Source organism: Chanos chanos, chromosome 10, assembly GCF_902362185.1.
Source record: "Chanos chanos chromosome 10, fChaCha1.1, whole genome shotgun sequence".
In the NCBI taxonomy this organism is placed as follows: Eukaryota; Metazoa; Chordata; class Actinopteri; order Gonorynchiformes; family Chanidae; genus Chanos; species Chanos chanos.
Window position 1 is genome coordinate 12,751,085 of NC_044504.1, and position 12,653 is coordinate 12,763,737.

Genomic DNA, 12,653 nt, shown 5'->3' on the forward strand with positions numbered 1-12,653 from the left:
TTGACCATCTGCCTTGTTTCTTGCGTCTCTCATACAGACAAACACAAGACCCAGTGCCAAAGCTGACAGAGGCAGGGTGTGTAGAGAGGCAACACGAGAGTCTGTGAGTAGGCCTGTGTGTGTGGTATGGGGCTTAGCCCACGGCCTAGCCTAAATAGAAGGCGGAAACTGGCGCAAGGCGCTGGGTTTTTGGGAAGGGATACGCACAGGGCATTTTCACTGTAAATTAATAATGACGTGACGGAATGCATTAAACGGTTTCATATACGCTGTTTAAAGCGTGGAGAAGAAAACGCAGTCAAACATCTCGATATCCTTTATGGCCAGCAGAAATCAACCGACAGTTACCCTATACTGTTCATCCATTACTCTCCTGTTAGCCCGCTGGCAGCAACTTATGTTTTGAAGTGGGAGAATGCACGTGTTGTATGAACTGTTTGGAATGTTCAAATGAATTCTACTGAGGAGCGCGCCGCTGAGCATCTAGCGCACCCGTCCTCAGAGAACATTCTGTCACCCTGGGCGAACAGGACAGTCGTGGGTTTTGCAAGATACGCGCGTGTGTCAGCAAATTTCTTCCCACACTAGCATAACTGCAACACCAAAAAAACCCCAAAAACAAACAAACAAACAAAAAAACCCCACAGTAACAAACACAAACTCGACATAAACGAACTCCAAATGACATTTTATTTGATGCATAACACATCTGTTCAGTTTTACCTTGGTACCACGGCGTGCCTGCGTACAGCAGAATTCTTCCCAAGTCAAGATTCCGAGTACTGCCGGTTTTCAGCTAAACTAAACATTGCGGTTTTGATTGGCTGAGAAGAGTGTACACCTGTTTCCCAGTCGTAAAACATAAATGGTGTGTGACATGAGTGTTCTTTTTAAATCTGTTATATATTTATTTTACATTATTTTAAATTGCACTCTGAGCAACTTTTAGCACGATATGTGTGTGAGGGAGGGAGAGAGAGAGTGACCGAGCGATAATAGTGCTCTGATCATTTTTAGAGTTCGGTCATTCTTGACAGAAACCTTAAAATGTTTGAACATGTCTGTGTCTGTTCTGCCCCTCAGTGTTTGATGGTGATGCATTTGACTTCAGTGAAGAAGTGATATGAGTCTTTTCCTCCCTCTCTGCCAACGCCTGAATTCTTCATCCCTCCAAATGGAAGGTTCAGGTCTCTCACCATCCAGCAGTTGGTCCACACCAACCCAGACTCTAATCGCCTTGCAACTCGGTGCACACGACCCACGTCTTGTGACCACACAGTAGCTGCTAAACCGTACCGAACGCCATTCGCCCGTGTTATCACTTCCTCTTCCAAGTCAAAGGGCGTCACACAGGTGACAGGCCCAAAGATCTCCTCCTGCATCAGGCGAGAGGAGTCTTTCATCCCGGAGATGACAGTAGGGAGCATATAGTATCCCCCTACATTCTTGTCTGGGACCTCCAGCACGTCGACACCCTCCCCACAATGCACCTGGGCACCCTCTGCCCGCGCCAATGCCACGTAACTCCGCACCTGAAGGAGGAAGAGGTTACTAGTTAGATGACATTTCTGAATTTAAAAACATGATAAAAGAAAGATGTTAAAAGATACATCTGTTGTAAGAGCATTTGATCATGTCTGTTGCATAACAGAGTTAGTGCAAATACTATTAGCATTACTAAGGGCTTGATGAAACATTAGTGGAGATTGTCAACCACCAGTGGAGACTGTTCCACATCCTCTGAAACATATGGCAAAGCATTCTCCCAAAAATACTGAATGAATAGTTATTACAAAATTATGTGGCATTGTTAAAAATGAACAAACTTTACATTGATCGTGCATGAAATTAATCCCATATTTCTTTTGGTGAGACCCAGTGTAAATTGGTGACATAAACAGACCTTCTCTAAGTGCTCCTTGCTGACAAGTGCACCGTTTTGGTTCTTGGGGTCTGAGGGAACCCCAGTCTTCCACTGACGTGCTGCTGCCACGAATCTTTCTAAGAACTCTGAGAAGATACTGCGCTCCACAAAGATTCTGCTGGTACACAGACAGATTTCTCCCTGATAGAGACACACACACGGAGAGAGGAGAGGGGAGATTTCTTATCATCACTGTTCTGCTGCAGTCAGGACGAGGTTGCAGTGTGGGGCACTGGCATCCCCGTGTGGTGAAAGCATGTAACTGCATGGTTGGAAAACAAGCAAGTTTTCTCTGAAGCAAATGGACTAAGTATCCTGTAATTGGCGACGGTAAATGGAGAATTATAACTGGCTGGTCAATACAACAAACAAGTTTGGACTGATTGACTGAGCCAATAAAAGGACAGAGCGGAGAGTTACCTGGTTTGAGAAACTGGATCTCACAGTGGTGCTGATGCAAACATCTAAATTGGCATCTGCGAACACAATGGCAGGGTTTTTGCCCCCCAGTTCCAGTGAGAGTTTCTTACAGAACGGTGCACTGCGCTCTGTGATGAGTCTCGCTGTGGCTGTGCTACCAGTAAAGGACACCAATGGGACATCAGGATGTGACACCAGAGCATCTCCTGCACGAGGACCAGTCCCAAAAACCAGGTTCACTACACCATCTGGGACACCTGGAGAACAGAGATACACATAGTGACATAAACAAAAAAAACCCCAAATGTTTTGTCCTCAATTTACTCACCCACGTCCATTCAAATTCACAGTCAGACTAACTAATTAGTCTGGAGAACAGGGACACATAGACTCATACACACAAATACATGCATACAATCTCACCTGCATCTTTCAGCAGTTTGCACAGCATCCAGGCCGTGACGGACGTCATCTCACTGGGCTTAGCCACAACTGTATTGCCCGTGGCAATAGCTGGAGCGATCTTCCAGGTGAGTAGGTAAAGGGGCAGGTTCCAGGGGCTGATCAGACCAGCTTCACAGAATCAAAAGCAGCATGTTACTTTCAACAAAACACTTTGTCTCTCTCTACATCACAGATATATACACTTACCCACTCCAACAGGGCAGCGGACGGTGTAGTTGACACAACCCATATGATCCATTTGACTGCATTCTGTGGTATGGTGAAGACCAGAGGAGGCAAAGAACCTAAAGTTATACGCCGATCTGGGGATGTCGACCGTGTGGGCAAACGTTATGGTCTTTCCTGAGGGAGAAAAGGCAGAAGAAAGAGAAGAGAGAAAAACTGGGTTTTAATATATCTCAACATACTTCATCCTGATCTTTAGTACAGTACTGAATCTTAACCTGCTCTTTGGTTTAGTACTGAACATTAACCTCCTCTTTTGTTGAGTACTAACAATCACTCCAGTCTTTAGTACAGTGATGACTCTTACCCTGGTCTTTGGACTCAGCCTGGGCAAACTCTTCCAGACGAGCCTCCAGCAGGTCTGCTACTTTGTTCAAGATCTGTGCTCTTTCGGCTGGGCTCTTGGCTGACCACTCAGGAAAGGCTTCTTTGGCTGCCTTTACTGCCGCCTCCACCTACAACCAATCACAGACTCTTTTACATTACCGAAGAGAAGTCACATGCTCTGCAAAATGATATCAGCGTTTTGTGACCTGGTAAGTAGACAAGTGTTACAGAAGACGCAGAAGATGCATGCACGTGAGACTACCGTACAATCATCATGATGAGAGGGGTCAGAGTCTAAAACACCCTCTTGTTTTTGTAATATGCTACATATAGGTGAGTCTGTGACACCTCTTTACATAACACAGCAGTGCGACAGGTCAATAGCATTCTAATGGAGTGCCGAATGTTGAGAAACGGTAGCAGCCAGACTACCTGGGGACAGAGTCCAGACAGACCACAGAAAGAGCCCCCTCCTCCCCCCGCAGTAACTGTGGCTCATCAATCATTGGAGTGTTGGGTAATTGTCAACTTTAGCTAAGCTTTAACCAGTAGTGACTGTGCTGAAAATAGACATTCTATGAGATGAAAGGTGTAACTGACTAAAAAACAGACATAGAAATGGACATTCTTTGCAACAACATATTACGCAACCATGCATTTATGTTAATTCTTAATGTTGTGGCATTAAATGAGAGGACAAACCTGTATGTGTTATATCAAGATAAAAGGAAACAGCGTTTTTTTCTCAAAGCTCTTGTGCAGTCACTCTCTTAGATGAGTGTTTTGCAATCCTGCTCCTGGTGGCCTACTGCAAGGTGCATTTTATGTTACTTTGTACTCCAAGACACAAGTCCACTCATCAGCTATTTATCTAAGATTGATTTGCTGAACATATACATCAGGTCGGAGAGACAGGTACAATGTGCTGAGCTGTGGGTCATTAGGTCCATAACTGAGAAACACTTTTCTAAATGACACATGAGCTTGAACGAGTTGGCAGTGTTAATTATCCATTAAAACCGAGAAGAATGAAAATTTAATAAATATTTTCCAACTATTGTCGTACCTCTTTCGGGCCACTGTCCGGAACTTTGCAGTACACCTCTCCGGTGGACGGGTCGTATGAGTCTATGTATGCTGAACACGGTATAAACTTTCCACCGATGTAATTTTCCAGCATGAAAATATCTTTGTTTTCGCCTGTTTGGGGCATTGTTGCAGAAACCAGATTATAACGGCGTCAAGTAAAATCAGTTAACCTTGCAAAATGGCTTGAATCTGTGCCAAGCTTACAACAGTTTAGTCACCAACACCAACCGTGTGTCTCGCGTTGTGAGTGCTGTCAAAAGCACAGACACTACGACATATTTACTCTCTTTGCCATTAAACAAGAGATCGGTCTTAAAGTCCACCAGAGTTCACCAAAAGGACACCAACCTTTCCAGTAGGGGGGGGGGGGGGGGCGGGACAAGGCAGCTCACTGTTACTGCATTATTCACTGTTCAGGTCCAATTTTATGACAGAGGATTAGGATGATTCTTCAACTATGTTCATTTTTGTGTCTCTGGAAGAAATAAGAAAAACAAAAAAACATTTCTACATTTTTATTTTTGTCACACATACTTCACACCAAGAAGAACTTATAAAAAGTAAATAATAGCTCAGTCATTCATTTTACTCTGTAATAAGAGGCCTTTTATGTATGGTTTTCACTATATTACCTTTGTCCCTAACCCAGACTTTGGACCTTCAACCCTTCTTAATTTTGAATTTAATACTGAAATAATGTTATTTTCAAATACAAATTAGACATTGATGTATTTTAATGAAACACATTATGTATCGTAATATTTCTTCACATTTTCTTGTACTTTTCATAAAAAGAACCCCTGTCCCTTGGGATCACTGTCATTTTCACCACAGTGTGCAAAATACAATTCTGGGATCATGTTTTAGGGTTTGTATACTTGGTAACCAAAGTAACAGCTGCTGAACAGGGGAACACATGGCTGGAGAAAAGAGTGACCTCCATAGGTGGGAATAAAAAGAGGAAAAATCAAGGTAAATATGAGTCAAACTGAGAATATGTTTATTGGGTGTCATTTCCAAACAGCTTATACTTCATATTAATGTAAAAACAACTGGACTAATTTCATTTACTATTGTGTTTTTTGTATATATTTAATGCAAACTCTAAAACTGACATTATCAGGCCAAGATATCATGAGATTTTAAAAGAAATGTGACAAAATGTCATTTCTACAACAGGAAATGATGATTTCCTCTTAATATTAAAGTGAAATGTATATTATTTAACAAAATCATCAGGATGTGTTTCTACAGAATGAAGCAAAAAACCATAGCAATGCATTTTTACAAAAAACAAAGTTAGATACTAAATGCTAAAATTTTCTTGACCAGAATGGAACATAGTTGAAGAATTACCCATTGGGGCTACATCAAGGAAAAGGAAAATTCTCCGATTTCCAGAATAAAGTCCTACTATTACAAGAATAAAATCGTTATTTAACGAGAAAAAAAGTCATAATCTTTTGAGAATAAAGTCGTAATTTAACGAGAAAAAGTCAAGAACAGAGACATAATTTAATGAGAAGAAAGGCGTAATTTTACAAGAAAATCAAAATATTACGAGAATAAAATCATGAAATTTTGATTGCATAATATATCGGAAAGTATATCACCAGCAACCAACAAAACAGATCAGAGGCCCTGATACTTATGATAATGTGGTGCTGATGTGCCAAAAAATGAAGTATTTTGTTATTTATGAAACCTATCGCTGTATCCTTGTATACACTGTGAGATACAGAAACAGACATTAGAGGGTGAGAAAGGATGGGAAGCATAGAGGGGAGCAGGAAGCAGGAGGGAGTATGTGCCATGTTGAAAAAGAGGGTGCAGAGGATAATAAAGAATCAACATTTCACCTATACTAAAGTATAACTTCACAAGATGTTCCACGTTTCTCATTTTAATGCAGATCGCAGGCTGCTCTTCTGATATTTCCCCTCTAAAATAACACGTAGCCTTGAAATGATGACTTTATTCTCGTAATATTATGACTTTATTCTCAAAATCTCAGAATTTTTTCTTCGACAATGTGGCCCTTATACTCCGTCGTATTCGATTATTTTTTGTTTTGTTTTGTTTTGCTAATGTTGGCTTTACTTTCGAAACTGGTCAGAAAATGTGTGTGGACAAAGTAATGGAAACAGCACGTGAAAAAAGTCCTACAAGAAATTTAGGAGGACTCCCAAGTGATTATCATAATTGCCATGACAGATACAATGGGGTATCAGCTCTGTGGATAGAGGTAACCTGTGCTGGGACCATGAACCATAACCTCTTCATCCTCCACAGTTTAACCTCTTGAACTACCTCTTGCAACTATAAGAGTATAGTCTTTTTGGATAAGTCTTAACTAATTTTGCACCATGTGATAGAGAAAGTATTGCTCATTCTTCCTCTCAAAATTTCTCAAGTTATGGCAGGTTAGCTAGTGAGTGGTGGTGGACTCCAGTTCGGAGATCTTGCCACAGATGTTTGATGGAGTTAAGGTCAGGTAAGGTCAGAATTTTCTTCATTTAAAGCCATTCCAGTGATACTGAGACAGTGTGCTTTGGGTTGTTGTACTGCTAAAAGAAGAACTTTCTCCCTGGTTTAAGCTTCCTGGCAGAGGGGATCAGGTTTTTGTCCTGTATTTTTCTGTATTGTGCACCATTCATCTTCTCATTAATCCTGCCCAGATTACCAGTCTCTGCTGCTGAAAAGCATCCCCATAACATTATACTACCACCCCCAGATTTTTACAGTGTGAATGGTGTTACCTGGCTGTTGTGTGGTTTTAGATTTTTGCCACACATTCCTATTAGTCTAGTCAAAAAGTTCCACTTTAGTCTCATTAGACCACAATGTTTTCCACCACATGTTTGCAATATCTTCCAATCAACTTTTAGCAATTCTTCACAGGCAAGGATATGTTGGGTTTTTTTTGTTTTTGTTTTTTTAGCTAGTGTTTCTTTCTTGCCTTTTCCATAAAGGGCCTTTTGTGCAATACCTTGGACATTGTTGAGCCATGAATATCACTTTCAGTTGCAGCCACTGACTTCTACAACTGAATAAGAGTCACAGTTGGTATCACAGCAGCCTCTCTGACAAATGCCACTGTTGTTAGGTTACACAGTTTAGAGGGGTGGTCTGACCTAGGCAGTGTGGCTGGAGTTGTTTTTTTTTTTAAATTTAAAATTTTATTTTATTTTTTGTACTTCTGTATGATGGGGTGCTCTGAGGTTTGTTTGGTGCCTTTGAGATGGTCTTGCACTCTTCTCTAGTTCTGTGCTTCTCTGTAGTTTTATCCCTGACTTGTTTTGAAAGTTTTTTTGTCCTCATTTTGGTTTGAATTGTGGAAATTCACTACTGTAGGTATTTGAATACTTTTTGAAAGCACTGTATGCGGTGAGAGTATATAATTCTACATGTTCGTTTTTCCTCCAGTGAAAACATACCGTACAGAGCATCCACTGTCTTTTATATTACTCATAAAGCAATGCTTTCCACATCATTTTCAGAATAGATAATGTTTAAGGTTGGTGTAATGGTGTTATTTTCAAAGGCAATAATACTTGATTCACTCTCAGTGTTAATTTAATACTGATGAATTTGCCGCAACAACAGAAAACGCAGGAACACACACAAATATGACACAAATTAACCCCATATGACATTTTGTTTGATGTATAATACCTAGTTTTACCTTGGTAGCACTGCTTGCCTATCTATAGCAGAACTGATGATGATGGTGACGATGATGATGATGATAGATAGATAGATAGATAGATAGATAGATAGATAGATAGATAGATAGATAGATAGATGGATAGATACTTTGTTGATTCCAAAGGAAATTTAGGATGATTCTGAGTCCTGCTGGTTTTCAGCTAAACAAAACATTGTGGTTTTGATTGGCTGAGAAGAGTGTACACCTGTTTCCCCAGTCGAAAAACATAAATGATGTGTGTCATGAGTGCTCTTTTAAATCTATTATATATTTATTTTACATTATTTAAATCAAACTCTGCATCCCAAAAGGTGATTATTCAAGAAGCGATAAGGAATAAATTGTGCTCTGATCATTTTTAGCTTGAACATGTCTGTGTCTGTTCTGCCCTTCAGTGTTTGATGGTGATGCATTTGACTTCAGTGAAGAAGTGATATGAGTCTTTTCCTCCCTCTCTGCCAACGCCTGAATTCTTCATCCCTCCAAAGGGAAGGTTAGGATCACTCACGGCCCAGCAGTTGGCCCACACTGACCCAGACTCTAATCGCTTTACAACTCGGTGCACACGGCCCACATCTTGTGACCACACAGTAGCTGCTAAACCGTACCGAACGCCATTCGCCCGTGTTATCACTTCCTCTTCCAAGTCAAAGGGCGTCACACAGGTGACAGGCCCAAAGATCTCCTCCTGCATCAGGCGAGAGGAGTCTTTCATCCCGGAGATGACAGTAGGGAGCATATAGTATCCCCCTACATTCTTGTCTGGGACCTCTAGCACGTCGACACCCTCCCCACAATGCACCTGGGCACCCTCTGCCCGCGCCAATGCCACGTAACTCCGCACCTGAAGGAGGAAGAGGTTACTAGTTAGATGACATTTCTGAATTTAAAAACATGATAAAAGAAAGACGTTAAAAGATACATCTGCTGTAAGAGCATTTGATCATGTCTGTTGCATAACAGAGTTAGTGCAAATACTATTAGCATTAATAAGGGCTTGAACATTGGTGGAGATTGTCAAACACCAGTGGAGACTGTTCCACATCCTCTGAAACATATGGCAAAGCATTCTCCCAAAAATACTGAATGAAGAGGCATTGTTAAAAATGAACAAACTTTACATTGATCGTGCATGAAATTAATTAATTTCTTTTGGTGAGACCCAGTGTAAACTGGTGACATAAACAGACCTTCTCTAAGTGCTCCTTGCTGACAAGTGCACCGTTTTGGTTCTTGGGGTCTGAGGGAACCCCAGTCTTCCACTGACGTGCTGCTGCCACGAATCTTTCTAAGAACTCTGAGAAGATACTGCGCTCCACAAAGATTCTGCTGGTACACAGACAGATTTCTCCCTGATAGAGACACACACACGGAGAGAGGAGAGGGGAGATTTCTTATCATCACTGTTCCGCTGCAGTCAGGACGAGGTTGCAGTGTGGGGCACTGGCATCCCCGTGTGGTGAAAGCATGTAACTGCATGGTTGGAAAACAAGCAAGTTTTCTCTGAAGCAAATGGACTAAGTATCCTGTAATTGGCGACGGTAAATGGAGAATTATAACTGGCTGGTCAATACAACAAACAAGTTTGGACTGATTGACTGAGCCAATAAAAGGACAGAGCGGAGAGTTACCTGGTTGCCAAAACTGGATCTCACAGTGGTGCTCATGCAAACATCTAAATTGGCATCTGCAAACACAATGGCAGGGTTTTTGCCCCCCAGTTCCAGTGAGAGTTTCTTACAGAACGGCGCACTGCGCTCTGTGATGAGTCTCGCTGTGGCTGTGCTACCAGTAAAGGACACCAATGGGACATCAGGATGTGACACCAGAGCATCTCCTGCACGAGGACCAGTCCCAAAAACCAGGTTCACTACACCATCTGGGACACCTGGAGAACAGAGATACACATAGTGACATAAACAAAAAAAACCCCAAATGTTTTGTCCTCAATTTACTCACCCATGTCCATTCAAATTCACAGTCAGACTAACTAATTAGTCTGGAGAAAAGGGGACACATAGACTCATACACACAAATACATGCATACAATCTCACCTGCGTCTTTCAACAGTTTGCACAGCATCCAGGCCGTGACGGACGTCATCTCACTGGGCTTAGCCACAACTGTATTGCCCGTGGCAATAGCTGGAGCGATCTTCCAAGTGAGTAGGTAAAGGGGAAAGTTCCAGGGGCTGATCAGACCAGCTTCACAGAATCAAAAGCAGAGTGTTACTTTCAACAAGACACTTTGTCTCTCTCTACATCACAGATATATACACTTACCCACTCCAACAGGGCAGCGGACGGTGTAGTGGAGACAACCCATATGATCCATTTGACTGCATTCTGTGGTATGGTGAAGAACAGAGGAGGCAAAGAACCTCAAGTTATACGCCGATCTGGGGATGTCAGTCGTGCGGGCAGAAGTTATGGTCTTTCCTGAGGGAGAAAAGGCAGAAGAAAGAGAAGAGAGAAAAACTGGGTTTTAATACATCTCAACATACTTCATCCTGATCTTTAGTACAGTACTGAATCTTAACCTGCTCTTTGGTTTAGTACTGAACATTAACCTGCTCTTCAGTTGAGTACTGACAGTTTTTAGCACAGTGCTGACTTTTACCCTGGTCTTTGGACTCAGCCTGGGCAAACTCTTCCAGACGAGCCTCCAGCAGGTCTGCTACTTTGTTCAAGATCTGTGCTCTTTCGGCTGGGCTCTTGGCTGACCACTCAGGAAAGGCTTCTTTGGCTGCCTTTACTGCCGCCTCCACCTACAACCAATCACAGACTCTTTTACATTACCGAAGAGAAGTCACATGCTCTGCAAAATGATATCAGCGTTTTGTGACCTGGTAAGTAGACAAGTGTTACAGAAGACGCTGTAACACAATGCATGCACGTGAGACTACCGTACAATCATCACGATAAGAGGGGTCAGAGTCTAAAACACCCTCTTGTTTTTGTAATATGCTACATATAGGTGAGTCTGTGACACCTCTTTACATAACACAGCAGTGTGACAGGTCAATAGCATTCCAATGGAGTGCCGAATGTTGAGAAACGGTAGCAGCCAGACTACCTGGGGACAGAGTCCAGACAGACCACAGAAAGAGCCCCCTCCTCCCCCCGCAGTAACTGTGGCTCATCAATCATTGGAGTGTTGGGTAATTGTCAACTTTAGCTAAGCTTTAACCAGTAGTGACTGTGCTGAAAATAGACATTCTATGAGATGAAAGGTGTAACTGACTAAAAAACAGACATAGAAATGGACATTCTTTGCAACAACATATTACGCAACCATGCATTTATGTTAATTCTTAATGTTGTGGCATTAAGTGAGAGGACAAACATATATGCATTATCTCAAGATAAAAGGAAAGTTGAATTTTGGATTTCTTTTTTCAAAGCTCTTGTGCAGACGTTGTCTAAATTCGTGTTTCACAATCCTGCTCCTGGTCCACTGCAAGGTGCAGTCCACTCATCAGCTATTTATCTAAGATTGATTTGCTGAACATATACATCAGGTCGGAGAGACAGGTACAATGTGCTGAGCTGTGGGTCATTAGGTCCATAACTGAGAAACACTTTTCTAAATGACACATGAGCTTGAACGAGTTGGCAGTGTTAATTATCCATTAAAACTGAGAGGAATGAAAATTTAATAAACATGTTCCAACTACTGTAGTACCTCTTTCGGGCCACTGTCCGGAACTTTGCAGTACACCTCTCCGGTGGACGGGTCGTATGAGTCTATGTATGCTGAACACGGTATAAACTTTCCACCGATGTAATTTTCCAGCATGAAAATATCTTTGTTTTCGCCTGTTTGGGGCATTGTTGCAGAAACCAGATTATAACGGCGTCAAGTAAAATCAGTTAACCTTGCAAAATGGCTTGAATCTGTGCCAAGCTTACAACAGTTTAGCCACCAACACTAACGCAATCAAATCTTCCAGTGTGTCTCGCGTTGTGAGTGCTGTCAAAAGCACAGACACCACTTTATATTTATTCTCTTTGCCATTAATCAAGAGATCAGTCTTAAAGTCCACCAAAGTTCACTAAAAGGAGACCAACCTTTCCAGTGGGGAGGCGGGACAAGGCAGCTCAATGTTGCTGAGTCATTCACTGTTCAGGTGAAATTAAATTAAGCTACGAGCTGAGTTCAAGGGTTTTTTTTTTTGTTTTTCTTTTTTTTTGCTAATGTTGGTTTTATTTACGAAACTGGTGTAAAAATTTATGTGTGGACAAAATAGTGGAAACAACATGTGAAAAAAGTCCTACAAGAAATTTCGAAGGACTCCTAAAGTAAATTAAAGTGGTTATCATAATTACCATGACGGATACGATGGGGTATCAGCTCTGTGGATAGAAGGAACCTGTACTGGGACCATGAACTATAACCTTGAATCCTCCTCAATTTAAGCACAGTGACTGTTAGAAAGAATTCAGCCCCAAACACTTTCACATAAGTGATTGTCAAAACCTGGACTTTCAAAA

The 12,653-nt window shown here is 41.7% G+C and overlaps 2 protein-coding genes across 6 annotated transcripts; both read right to left on the reverse strand.

The window, feature by feature from the left end:
• Positions 1-675: 675 nt before the first annotated feature.
• Positions 676-4,701, reverse strand: aldh8a1 (aldehyde dehydrogenase 8 family, member A1). 3 transcript variants are annotated; one of them, XM_030787168.1, is made up of 7 exons: positions 4,428-4,701; positions 3,342-3,489; positions 2,996-3,151; positions 2,768-2,917; positions 2,345-2,601; positions 1,904-2,065; positions 676-1,532 (listed from the first exon to the last, which is right to left on the reverse strand). In XM_030787168.1, the coding sequence occupies exons 1-7, from the start codon at positions 4,572-4,574 to the stop codon at positions 1,080-1,082; spliced, it is 1,473 nt and encodes a 490-aa protein (XP_030643028.1). In that variant the 5' UTR covers positions 4,575-4,701; the 3' UTR covers positions 676-1,079. The 3 variants fall into 3 exon arrangements, with proteins under 3 accessions (XP_030643028.1, XP_030643030.1, XP_030643031.1); XM_030787170.1 differs by lacking the exon at positions 2,768-2,917; XM_030787171.1 differs by lacking the exon at positions 1,904-2,065.
• Positions 4,702-8,008: 3,307 nt separating this feature from the next.
• LOC115823145 (2-aminomuconic semialdehyde dehydrogenase) lies at positions 8,009-12,149 on the reverse strand. Of its 3 annotated transcripts, XM_030787165.1 has the most exons (7): positions 11,845-12,146; positions 10,780-10,927; positions 10,443-10,598; positions 10,215-10,364; positions 9,791-10,047; positions 9,350-9,511; positions 8,009-9,003 (listed from the first exon to the last, which is right to left on the reverse strand). In XM_030787165.1, exons 1-7 carry the CDS (start codon positions 11,989-11,991, stop codon positions 8,551-8,553), a joined length of 1,473 nt encoding a protein of 490 aa, XP_030643025.1. In that variant the 5' UTR covers positions 11,992-12,146; the 3' UTR covers positions 8,009-8,550. The 3 variants fall into 3 exon arrangements, with proteins under 3 accessions (XP_030643025.1, XP_030643027.1, XP_030643026.1); XM_030787167.1 differs by lacking the exon at positions 9,350-9,511 and having other exon boundaries at positions 11,845-12,149; XM_030787166.1 differs by lacking the exon at positions 10,215-10,364.
• Positions 12,150-12,653: the final 504 nt, after the last annotated feature.